The sequence below is a fragment of the Solanum stenotomum genome, chromosome 10 (assembly GCF_019186545.1).
Source record: "Solanum stenotomum isolate F172 chromosome 10, ASM1918654v1, whole genome shotgun sequence".
Lineage (NCBI taxonomy): Eukaryota > Viridiplantae > Streptophyta > Magnoliopsida > Solanales > Solanaceae > Solanum > Solanum stenotomum.
In genome coordinates this window covers 12,596,900-12,608,386 of record NC_064291.1, presented here as the reverse complement: position 1 = coordinate 12,608,386, position 11,487 = coordinate 12,596,900, and the positions used below count along the sequence as shown (strand labels likewise).

The 11,487-nt window shown below is 34.0% G+C and overlaps 1 protein-coding gene across 1 annotated transcript; it reads right to left on the bottom strand.

Annotated features, from left to right (window-relative positions):
• Nucleotides 1-6,473: 6,473 nt before the first annotated feature.
• Nucleotides 6,474-8,090, bottom strand: LOC125842745 (CASP-like protein 1C1). The gene is made up of 3 exons (XM_049522065.1): nucleotides 7,900-8,090; nucleotides 7,045-7,147; nucleotides 6,474-6,716 (listed from the first exon to the last, which is right to left on the bottom strand). Exons 1-3 carry the CDS (start codon nucleotides 8,088-8,090, stop codon nucleotides 6,474-6,476), a joined length of 537 nt encoding a protein of 178 aa, XP_049378022.1.
• Between the last annotated feature and the right edge of the window lie 3,397 nt (nucleotides 8,091-11,487).

The following is an 11,487-nucleotide window of genomic DNA, read 5'->3' as shown; positions in this document are numbered from 1 at the left end:
CTCATCCCTACTACATTCACCCTTTGGATTATCTAGGTATAAACCTGGTTTCAACTGTCTCCGATGAAAAGGGTTACGGTAGGTGGAAAAGAGCTGCTATCATAGCTCTATCTGCTAAAAACAAGTTGGGAATTACTGATGGATCCTTGTTTGTTCCCACTGCTCCCATACTTCAGAAATCTTGGGCACGATGTAATGACATGGTGCTCTCATCGTTTCTCAACTCTTTATCAAAAGAAGTTGTTGAGAGTGTGCTTTATTCTCATAGTGCTAAAGACCTCTGGAAAGATCTGGAGGAAAGGTTTGGCAAAGCCAATGAGGCTAAGCTCTTTCAATTGCAAAAAGAACTTGGTGCTTTGGTTCAAGGAAATTCTAGTGTGTCTGGGTATTTTACTAAAATGAAAAGTCTGTGGGATGAGCTTCACGCTCTCAATACATTTTCTACTTGTATTTGCAATTGTGAATGTGGGGCCAAGACCAAGAATCTCAGAGCACATCAAGATGAGAGACTTCTTCAATTTTTGATGGGCTTGAATGAAATCTTCATCGGTGTAAGGATCAATATTCTCATAGCCTCTCCCTTACCATCTATTAGACAAGCCTATTCTCCTATGATGTAGGATGAGAAGCAAAGGGAGATCAACTCATCCCCTGTTTATCCAGCAGACTCGGATTTCTTCATTGCAGCTAATCAACCACCTGGTAACAGAGAATTTGGTGAGTATAAGGGACAAAAGGAATTTATAGCCCAAAGAAGAACATGAACATCTGTAACTACTGTAAAAAGATTGGGCATAACATAAACTAGTGCTACAAAATCCATGGATTTCCTCCTGATTTCAAGTTCACCAAAGGAAAAAGGATTCAAATTGCAGCTCTTGCAAGCAGCAGAGTTGACCCTGAGCATGCAGAGATTAATGTAGCTAAACCATTGAACCTCACACAGGAGAACATATGACAGCTATTGTCTTTACTTCAGCTGTTTAAGCAAGGGGGAAGTACTTCTAAGGATATGGCGTCAGCCAACTGTGCTGGTATAGCTAACTTTTTTTAACTCTTATGCATGTTTTGTTCATACAGATGATGAATCTTGGATTATAGACAGTGGTTCTTCAGAACATATGTCTTTTAATAAATCCTTTCTTTCTAATTTGAAACCTCTACCCAGATCTGTTATGATTACTCTTCCTAATTCTCAAAAAGTTTGGGTCACTCACTACGGATCAGTTTCTCTTTTCCCTAATTTTGTTCTTGACCATGCTCTTTATATACCAGATTCAATCTTCTATCTGTGAATAAACTATGTCAACAATTATCTCACTCTATTCTATTCACTTCTACATCTTATTTTTTGCCCCTCTGGAGATTGGTAAAGCAGCAGGAGGTCTTTACATTGCCAAGCCAAGTGTTGATGGTTTTCTTTCCAAATCTAGTACTAAGTTAGAAAAAAATTTGGTCACAAGAAAGAAGAGTTATGATGTAAACTTTATTCTTGCTTTAGTTTCTAATTTCAGTCTTTTTAATTCCAATGTAAAAGGAAATTTGTGGCACTATAGATTACCACATGCCTTTGAGCAATATGAAAAGAATTTCATCTATTCCTATGACTTCTCAATCCGATTTTATTGTTTCTTGTCATATATGTTCCATGGCTAGGAACAATAAGCTTCCTTTTCCTTCTAGTTGTATTTCCACCAAATCTGTTTTTGAATTAATCCATGTGGATACTTGGGGTCCTTATAAGCATCCCACGTATGATGGTTTCAAATACTTCTTCACAATAGTTAACGATTTCAGTCGAGGTACTTGGACACATTTATTGACCAACAAATAAAATAATTTCACTGTTCTCAAATCTTTCCTAAATATGGTTGAAAGACAATTTCAAGTAAAAGTAAAAACCATTAGGACGGACAGTGCCTTTGAATTAGGATCTAGAAAGGTGCGTTCTGAATATTTCTCTGCCCAGGGAATCATCCACCAAACCACTTGCGTTTCTTTCCCACAACAAAATGGCATCATCGAAAGCAAACACAAACACTTGTTGGAAACCTCCAGAGCCCTTCTCTTCCAATCTAACTTGCCAATAAAATTTTGGGGTGATTGTCTCTTAACGGCAACTTACTTGATCAGTCAATTTCCTTCTAAGGTTCTTTACTACAAAAACCCTTATGAGTTACAGTTCCATACCGCGCCTAGTTACACCAATTTGAAAAGCTTTGGGTGTCTTTGCTTTGCATCTACTTTGTCAACCCATAGGACAAAATTTGATCCAAGAAGTATCTCTTGTGTTTTCCTAGGGTACCCACATGGCAAAAAGGGGTATAAATTACTTAATCTCAAAACTATGAGAACTTTCATTTCAAGGGATGTCGTCTTTCATGAAACTATTTTCCCTTTTTCCTCTATCAAGCCTACTGTTTCAGATTCTTTTTTGCCTCAACATTCTCTTCCACATCACATAGATCAGTCCTCTATTGTCCCTTCTCCTATTACTCCTACTATGCCTTTATCTGATCCTCTGTTTCCTTCCCCTAATCATGTGTCCTTAGACACTCCCTCTTCTCCTATTTTAGCTCCTCAAAGCCCCCTCACATATTTCTCCTGCTACTCTTTCTAATTCTATGCTTGATACACTCATTCGAAAATCTTCCAGACCTCACATTGTTCCTTCTTACTAAAGGACTACATTTGTAATGCCCTCTAACTCACCGATCTCACTGCATCTTGCTTTCTTTCTCCTGTCACTCCTTCCTTCTTTTCTTTCATTGCTCTATCATCTTCCAACCAAAATTTGTTAAACACTCTTTCTCATCTGCACAAACCTGTTAGGTATACTCAGGCAGTTTTACACCCAGGTTGGCAAGATGTAATGGCCAAGGAAATAGCATCCCTTGAATTGAATAGAACGTGCGAAGTAGTTGAACTTCCTCCCGGAAAGAAAGCTCTACCTAATAAGTGGGTTTACAAGGTCAAATACCATTCCAATGGCAGTGTGGAGAGATTGAAGGCACGATTGGTGATTCGAGGGGATATTCAACGAGAAGGGATCGACTTTACTGAAACATTCTCACTAGTTGTCAAGATGACCACAGTGAGGTGCATTTTGTCCATTGCAGTTAAGAAAGTATGGGGTCTATTTCAATTGGACGTAGACAATGTTTTTTTACATTTAGAGGAGGAAGTTTACATGAAGTTTCCAGCAGGTGTCACTCCTTGCCTCCTCAAATCATGTTTGTCTCTTAAAGAAATATCTTTATGGTCTTCGGCAAGCATCTGGACAATGGTATGCTAAGCTGGAAACTGCTCTCTCTTTAAAGGCTATACACTCTCTCTCAACGACTACTCCTTATTTTACAAAAAGACAGACTCCTCCGTTTCTATTGTCGCCATCTATGTCGATGACATTTTAATGACGGGGAATGACATGAATGAACTCAACAATCTTAAGGCTTTCTTGCACAATGAATTTAGGATTAAGGATCTAGCCAGCTTGCCTTATTTCCTTGGTATGGAGGTCCTGCGCGAATCTCATGGTCTCATTCTTGGCCAACGAAAATTCACCTTTGATTTACTGGAGGAGTTTCATTCCTCACATTTTACCCTTGTTTCATCCCCTCTTGATCCCTCCACCAAACTTCTTGCAAAAACAGGGGATCCTATTCCAGATCCTATGTTTTTTCGACATTTATTGGGTAAGCTAAATTATCTCACCCACACCCGACCAAACTTGGCTTTCACTGTCCAACATTTAAGCCAATTTATGCAAGATCCTCATCTTCTCCATATGCAAACTGGTCTTCGAGGTCTTCGATATCTCCTTCGCGACCCTGGTCTAGGTCTATTCATGTCTTCTACTCTTAACTTCAAATTATTGGCCTTTTGCGACTCCGACTGCATCTTTGTCCCAATTCACGCAAATTAGTGAGTGGTTTCTACATTTCCCTGGGATCTTTTCCAATTTCTTGGAAATCGAAGAAACATACCTCCATTTCCCTCAGTTCTGCTGAGGCTGAATATCGTTCCATGAGACGGGTTATGGGTGAATTAACTTGGTTGGTTTGTTTGTTCTCTGATCTAACCATTCCTATCGAGCTTCTTGTTCCTCTTATTTCAGATAGCCAAGTTGTTATTCATATAGCCAAAAATCTTGTCTTTCATGAACGCATCAAACACATTGAACTCGACTATCATTTTGTGCATCAACAATTTCAAGTTGGTCTGATTTCTCTCTCTTTTGTTCGTTCCTCTTCTCAATTAGCTGATCTTTTCACCGAACCTTTGACTGGCCCTTTTCATCACACTCTACTGGGCAAGTTTGGTGTTCTTTCATCCCCCTCCAACTTGAGGAGGGGTATTGGAACCAGTATTGACAATGGTGAATATTATGAAAATTACCTGGACCGAACAGTGAAGACAATACAAGGCGGCTAAATAATTTTGAACTTCGAACTTCATAAACTTGGGCCTCCTTCAGATAATTGGTCAAGTTGTATTTCAGCCCACCTCATATTCTCTCTTTTATTTTGTACAAATTTTCTTTTCCTTTATTCTTGTAATTATCCTTTAGTTTGTTAGCCATAAACAAATAGAAAGAGGGCAGCAGTAGGAGTTAGTTATAGCTAGATTCTTTTTTTGCTTATATAAATATGTATACTGTACAGAAGGTCATTCATTCCAAGTTTTATACAAAGAAAAGGAAAATTCTCAAAATTGTTCTTTCGTTTTGTCAAGATGTTGGATATTTAAGTAAGCATGTTTTGCCAATTAGTGACGCACCTAGGTCCAGAGCGGACAATATCACTAGCGAGCAGCTTGGCCGTTACAAGCATTATGCATATCCATTTACTAGTGATGTTGAGTTTCGATCTCTTTTGAGGCATCGAGTTATTTTGTAAAGGTAAGTTATTCGTTGTTGGTGTGTGATCTGCTTTTATTTTATCCTTTATTTCATTTATGGTTGCATTACTAGCTTCTTTTAGTAAAGAGGAATCTCATTTGTATTAGTTATTAACTTTCACTTTGTATTGGATTTTAGTTTTATAGACACAGTAATGAGATTCTACCTTGATTTGAACTAACTTAGTTTTTCTATTTGGGCATGTTTGCTACAGATTTGTGTTCTTCAAACTTTAGGTTTCATTAGGGTCCTCAAGTTGGGTCATGATATATATATCCATTCCTTCTTTTGACGTTACTAAATACTTTTGTAATTGCCCTCAGTTTCAATATGGATGAACTCATCGTATTCAAATTCTTTGAGAAAAATATTCAGATATACCCTTCAAATTTTGAGCCTAATTCAAAATTACTCTACGAGTGCCATTCACGACAGTCTAGATTGTGACATGATTATTTCCCAAATACTACTTACACTTACCAAATAAGAGGAATATGATCACCTTTATTTTATAAGAAAATAACAATCTCATTTAAAAATTGTAATTTGAGGAGGTCAATCTGCAGCAAAGCAACCAACCAACCTTTCCTCCCATTTCTGACTGATCAATCATCTTTGAAAACTAACGTCGAAAAAGTTAATTATTGCCTACATCATCCTTCAATTCATATATACATTCCAACAAAAATGATTTTTAGCAGTAATTAATTAACGGCAATAATTTAATTGCCGCTAAATATTATTTTTAACGACAATTATCACTCTTTATAAATGTTCCTAAAGCCTATAGTGACATTTAATCCAATGACAATTAAATAATGCCGATAAATATATTAACTCTCTTTGTTAATATGTATATTTATTACCGCTAAATATTATTTTTGCTATAGCGATAGTATTATGCATTTAATGAAAAACAGAAAAATACAACATAAATTAATAGAAGAATTTGTCTATTTATGTAAAAAGACAAAAACACAGGAATTAAAAGATAAAGAATATTGAAGTTAAGTGTATCAAAAGAAAAGGAACTTCACTTCTAGTTTAGTTCTAGTCCACAATATATATAGCACACCAATACTAATAACTTTCAAGCAAACATAAAAATCATATTTATATGTTATAGCTATAGTTTGTATAATTGTGCTTCATAATAAATTTTATATTTGCTATGGAGCTTTTGATTTATATAATTCGCTACAAACATCAAATTTTATATAATTATTCAGTTTTGTATAAATTAATTTATACATTATAATTTGTATAATAAGATCTGTATTTGTATAATTATAAGTGTATAGGACGAAAATATATGTATTTGTATTTGTATATACACTTTTCTCTCGCTTTATACAAACACAAACGCATTTTATACCGAAATGTATAAAACGGCTAATTGTATACCGAATCAGATGACAAAAAAAAGGGATGTTTGCTGCGAATTACAATTAAAATAAACTATGGCTATAACATTTAATTTGAATTAATAGTTTGTTATTTCATACAATTTTCCCTACTTATAATGAATGCATAAATCAAAGTTTTTTTATTAAATAAAAAAGGAACGTTTTGTTTAATTGTCATCTTCAGGTTTGATTAGGAGAGGGTTAAAGATAATATGAAAAGAATAAAAAAGAAGTAAAGTATTTGTGAATAATCCACAAATGCATGTGACAATTGCTCCTAATGCTTTTGCACAGAAAATTGGAACAAAACGGCAAATGGGTTGCCAACTTGCTTGAATATTTCCATTCTTGAGTAGAGCGTACGTCTCTAGTGCTGCAGCACAACTTGCAACAAGTACCATTGTAATAACCTACACATTTTTTTTAAATAAAAAAAAAGGAAATAATATAAGCTTTAATTATGGAAAAATAAATATATATAAAGGGATTGAATGCATGGTGATATGTTAAATATAATTATGGATTTATCTATTTATCTAATAAGAAATCTTGAATCTTAATTAGGAGAGACGTATCAAGTTTCAAGTTCAATTTCAATAGAGATAAAAATACTAGGTGATTTTTCTATTTGTTTTATGATGACTTGTATTCTATGAAATTAGTCGAGGTGTACAAAAGTTGACCCGAACAGTTAAAAAAACAACTTTAATTATTAAATAAGAGAAACAAGTAGAATACCATATCCAAAACAACGACCAACTTCCATAGACGACTCCCATCAGGAAGGATTATAACTAGAAGGTTGTAAGCAGCTCCAAGAAAGTTCACGGCTATAAAGAACCTGATAATCAAAATTTATTATAAACTTTGTTAATTATAATTATGTAATCACACATTTTTTCATCAACTAAATATCTTTTAAAATAATATATTTACTAGGATTATACATATATATATATAATTTTTAAAAAAAAATTGTGCATGGTAATTGTACTTGCTAGCTCTACAATATTTCCTCAAAAATCGCATAAACTAAATAAGGAAAGTAATAATTTCTTACCTTCTCTTGATCGTTGATGGTGTCTTTGACATTCAAAGTTGTATTAAATGTAACGAAAGAAATTATTTTTACTGAATATATATACCATAAAAAGAAATAAATTAAGATCTTTTGGCTGGTTACATAATTATTATTTAAAAAAAAAAAAAAGGTTTTTCTTAGGTATCTTGTATTTTAAAATTGAAGATCTCTCTTATGTGTATAAACAACAGAAAATCCAAAAAAAAAAAATTATCAGTGACCTACAAAACAATGATCAACATTAATTGATATATAATATAGTAAGTTTAACTGACAATATAGTTGTTTTTTTCTTTTTACTGACAATATAGTTTAACTTGCGATATATAGTAGTCAATTACCATTTTTACTTCCGTTTATCACAAAGATTTACTTGTAATTACCTTATATAAAGATGAAGCACATATGAAACTCAAATATCAAATTAAACAGAGACGAATTTAAAATTTAAAAAGAAATATAAGTAATAATTATAAACATAAATAACTTTTTGATAGATGAAAAATTCTTACTGAAAGCTATTCCAATTCTTGTATGTTGCTTTGAAAGAGTATCCATTGTTGGAATTCTTATAAGATGGTAAAAAAGTGTATCCATCTTTCATGTGAACCATTTGTGTGGTAGACAACATGGTAAGTGCAGCTGCTAACGTTGTAGCAAAGATTATGAATCTTACTCCAATAGAAATTTTTGTCTTCGCCATTCTTCAATAATTGTATCTACACAAAACAAAACAAAAAGACAAGCAAATCAGGTTCATTTTTGGGGGTGATGCTTGCTACATAATATTATTTTTTTATTATAATCAGAGTTTGAATCTGAGATCACTAATTAATGGTGGAGGAATTCCAACTATCCCACCACGATCCATGTTGGTAAGCAAAATAACATGGATTCGATATTTAGTGAGAGTTTTGATCAAACAAAGCAATATAATGGAGTGAGAAACAACACTAAAAAAAAGGGACATAGAGAGAGAGAGAGAGAGAGACGTACAATTTGATCGAGAAGAGCCAATTTAGTGATTGAGTGAGGAGGGGCTTTAGCAAGAATTTAAGGGAGAAGGAATTTCTAATTTGGGCTTGTTTTGTTATTCAGCCCGCTAAAATTAATTTGGGCTTGGCCCAAAGCATTTACATCATGTGTTAAAAGCAGCCTAAGAATTGTAGCATACTTCATGCATATTTAGAGTCAAATCTCGTCACTCTCATATCTCGCTTATGTATCTGGTATCCTAGATACATGAGAATCGCACCAGATACATATATATATAGTGTGTATCTATTATAATTCGCATGTATCTGGGGTACATAGACAAATCTTGCACGTCTCCCTCCCATCTCGCTCGTCATACTCATATCTCACTCGTGTATATGGTGTTTCATATACATGCGAATAACACCAGATACATGCATATAGTGTGTATTTAGTATGATTCGCATGTATGTGGAATACATAGACAAATCTTTCACGCCTCCTAGCTCCCATCTCACTCGCCATTTTCATATCTTTCTCGTGTATATGTTGTTCAATATACATGTGAATAACACTATACACATGTATATAGTGTATATCTAGTGTGGTTTGCATTTATATGACTTGAAATCGATATGAAATTATTAAATACTGAGATTAAATGTAATTATTTCAAACTATAAGGAAAATTAGTAAATATGATAGAAATGTTTGTGTAACTAGAGAGTTTCTTCTATTTTAATAAGAGAATATTACCCGACATGTATGTTGTAGACATTCCAGATATAAATATAATAATTGGCATGTTGAACTATACTATTGTATAGCCCAAATTAAAGATTTGCACTGTTCATAATTGTTGTAGTATAATTTTTTAAGGTGGTGAATATTTAAATAATTAAAAGCATATAAATATTTATTTTGACCTGATGATCATGAAAAAAAAAGCCTCTTTTTCTATTTGTAATATTTTATGTCATAATTCATAAATGTTTTTAAAAAACACATTTTGACTGGTCTGAAGCAATTTTATAAATCAGATTCAATATTGGTTAGGCTGCTTCAAGAATTATAGGATGATTAACTACTAATAAAATAATTCGGGGTACATAATTTGTCTCATGTATATTATAATTATAGATTTAAGAGCTATTTATTGGTGTGATCATGTAAAGATCTTTACTGATATTATTATTAGAATTTAATTAACATGTGAGAATATGTTGGTTATCATATTTATCAAATTATCAATTAATGATCATCTTTAATGAATGACTTGATTATATAAACATATTATTTGCACGATCAATACATATCTTATATTTGCAAATGATCTCATGATCTTCTGTAAATGAGAGACTATTTGTTAAAAGAGTTATGGAAGCTTTGACTCATTTCAGTGCCACAATTGGGCTTGTGGCAAACATGGAGAAGTCAAACTTATTCGTAACAGGAGTGACTGAAGAAGTAGAGAAGCAGTTGTTGAGTATCACTGGATTCACAACAGAATCTTTTCTCATAAGATACTTGGGACTCTCACTCACTTTCCAGAGGTGGAGTAAAATGGAGTGTCATCAACTTGTAAACAAGCTAACAAGCAGGATTAAAAACACCTATGCAAAGCAACTGTCCTATGCAGAGAAGCTTCAAGTGGTGTTGGCTGTGCTATTTTCAATACATAGTTTTTGGGTTTCTCAGAGTATAGTAAAGGAGGTGGACAAGAAACGTAGAGACTATTTGTGGGGGTAGTGGTGAAAAGAAGAAAACATTATTGGTATCCTGTGAAAAAGTTTGTTTCCCAAAGAGGCAGGGAGGTCTAAATATTAAAGGTTGTGGCAAATGGAATGTGGTTTTTGTAGGTAAGCTAGTATGACAGATAGCTGTAAATAAAAAGTCTTTATGGGTGAAATGGGTGCATGGGGTGTACACAGGGGCGGAGCTACCCTTGCCCGAGGGGTGTCAAGCGACACCCCTTCATCGGAAAATTACGTTGTATAGGTAAGTCAAATTATGATTTTATACCTATATATATTAGAATTGACACTCCTGAACCAAGTTGAAGTGTTGGTTCAGCTGTTCAGGGGCTGCAAAGTTCCGCCTTGTCATTGACCTAGGCGTTGGGAGTTCGAACCTTGCTGAAGCCTATTTTTTTTTAAAGGCTTTCAGTGTTTGTTTTTAACTTTTTAGACAACTTGTGTGCATACTACTTTATATTTTGACACCCCTCAATCTAAATCCTGGCTCCGCCACTAGGTGTACATCAAAGCAAATGTTTTGAATCATTGTGTTCCAGTCGATAGCAGCTAGTATTGAAGAAAAATAACATCACCAAAGAATCAAATGCAGCATTGGTATACACATGGACAGTTCAATCTTATAACTAGTGGAGAATACTCAATCACCAGGGGGTATCTTGCACTATTGGGCCATCAAGCACAGCTGGGAACTGCCTAGGCAAAGGTTCATCATGTGATTAGCAAACACAAAAGAGATAACTCACAAAAGAAACATGAATATACAAGTTGATGACATTACGGGTGTGTTTGGTAGGAAGGAAATCATTTTCCTGAAAATGTTTTCCAATTTTCTTATGTTTGGTTGGATTAAATGTTTTGAAAAATTTTTCCAAATCAACTCATTTTCCTCAAATTTAAGGAAACTTCCCTTCAAAACTTAAAGAAATCATTTTTTCAAAACTCTCTTTCAACTTCAAATTACAATTATTTTTTTGTTGAAAAAATTAATTTATTTTTTCTCTACCCTCAAACCAGCCCCCCAACCACCACCACCCCAAAAAAAAAATAAAAAATTAAAGCTTGTTTTTAGATTTAATTTTTGTTACCCCACCCTCACCGCTACACCTACCCCCACCCCCTCGCAAAAAAATATTAAAAATTGTTTTTAAAAAATATTTCTAATTTCAATTTTTTATTTTTTATTTTTTTACTCCCCACCCACTACCGTCGCTCCCCCATCTGCTCCCCTATCAACCCCCTATCAGCCCCCAATCCCCTTCAAAAAGAAAAAAATTTAAGTTTGTTTTTAAAAAATATTTTCAACTTCAAATTTTTATTTTTTCATCCCGATCCTCGATCATCCACCCTCCCTCCCCGGCCACCCCTCCC

Bases quoted from the DNA above. Each gene is read 5' to 3' on its own strand.
- LOC125842745 (XM_049522065.1), bottom strand. From the start codon at position 8,090: ATGGCGAAGACAAAAATTTCTATTGGAGTAAGATTCATAATCTTTGCT. The intron at 7,148-7,899 runs GTAAGAATTTTT...TTTGATTATCAG, and splicing joins AAGAATTGGAATAGCTTTCA to GTTCTTTATAGCCGTGAACT. The intron at 6,717-7,044 runs GTATTCTACTTG...AAAAATGTGTAG, and splicing joins TGGTCGTTGTTTTGGATATG to GTTATTACAATGGTACTTGT.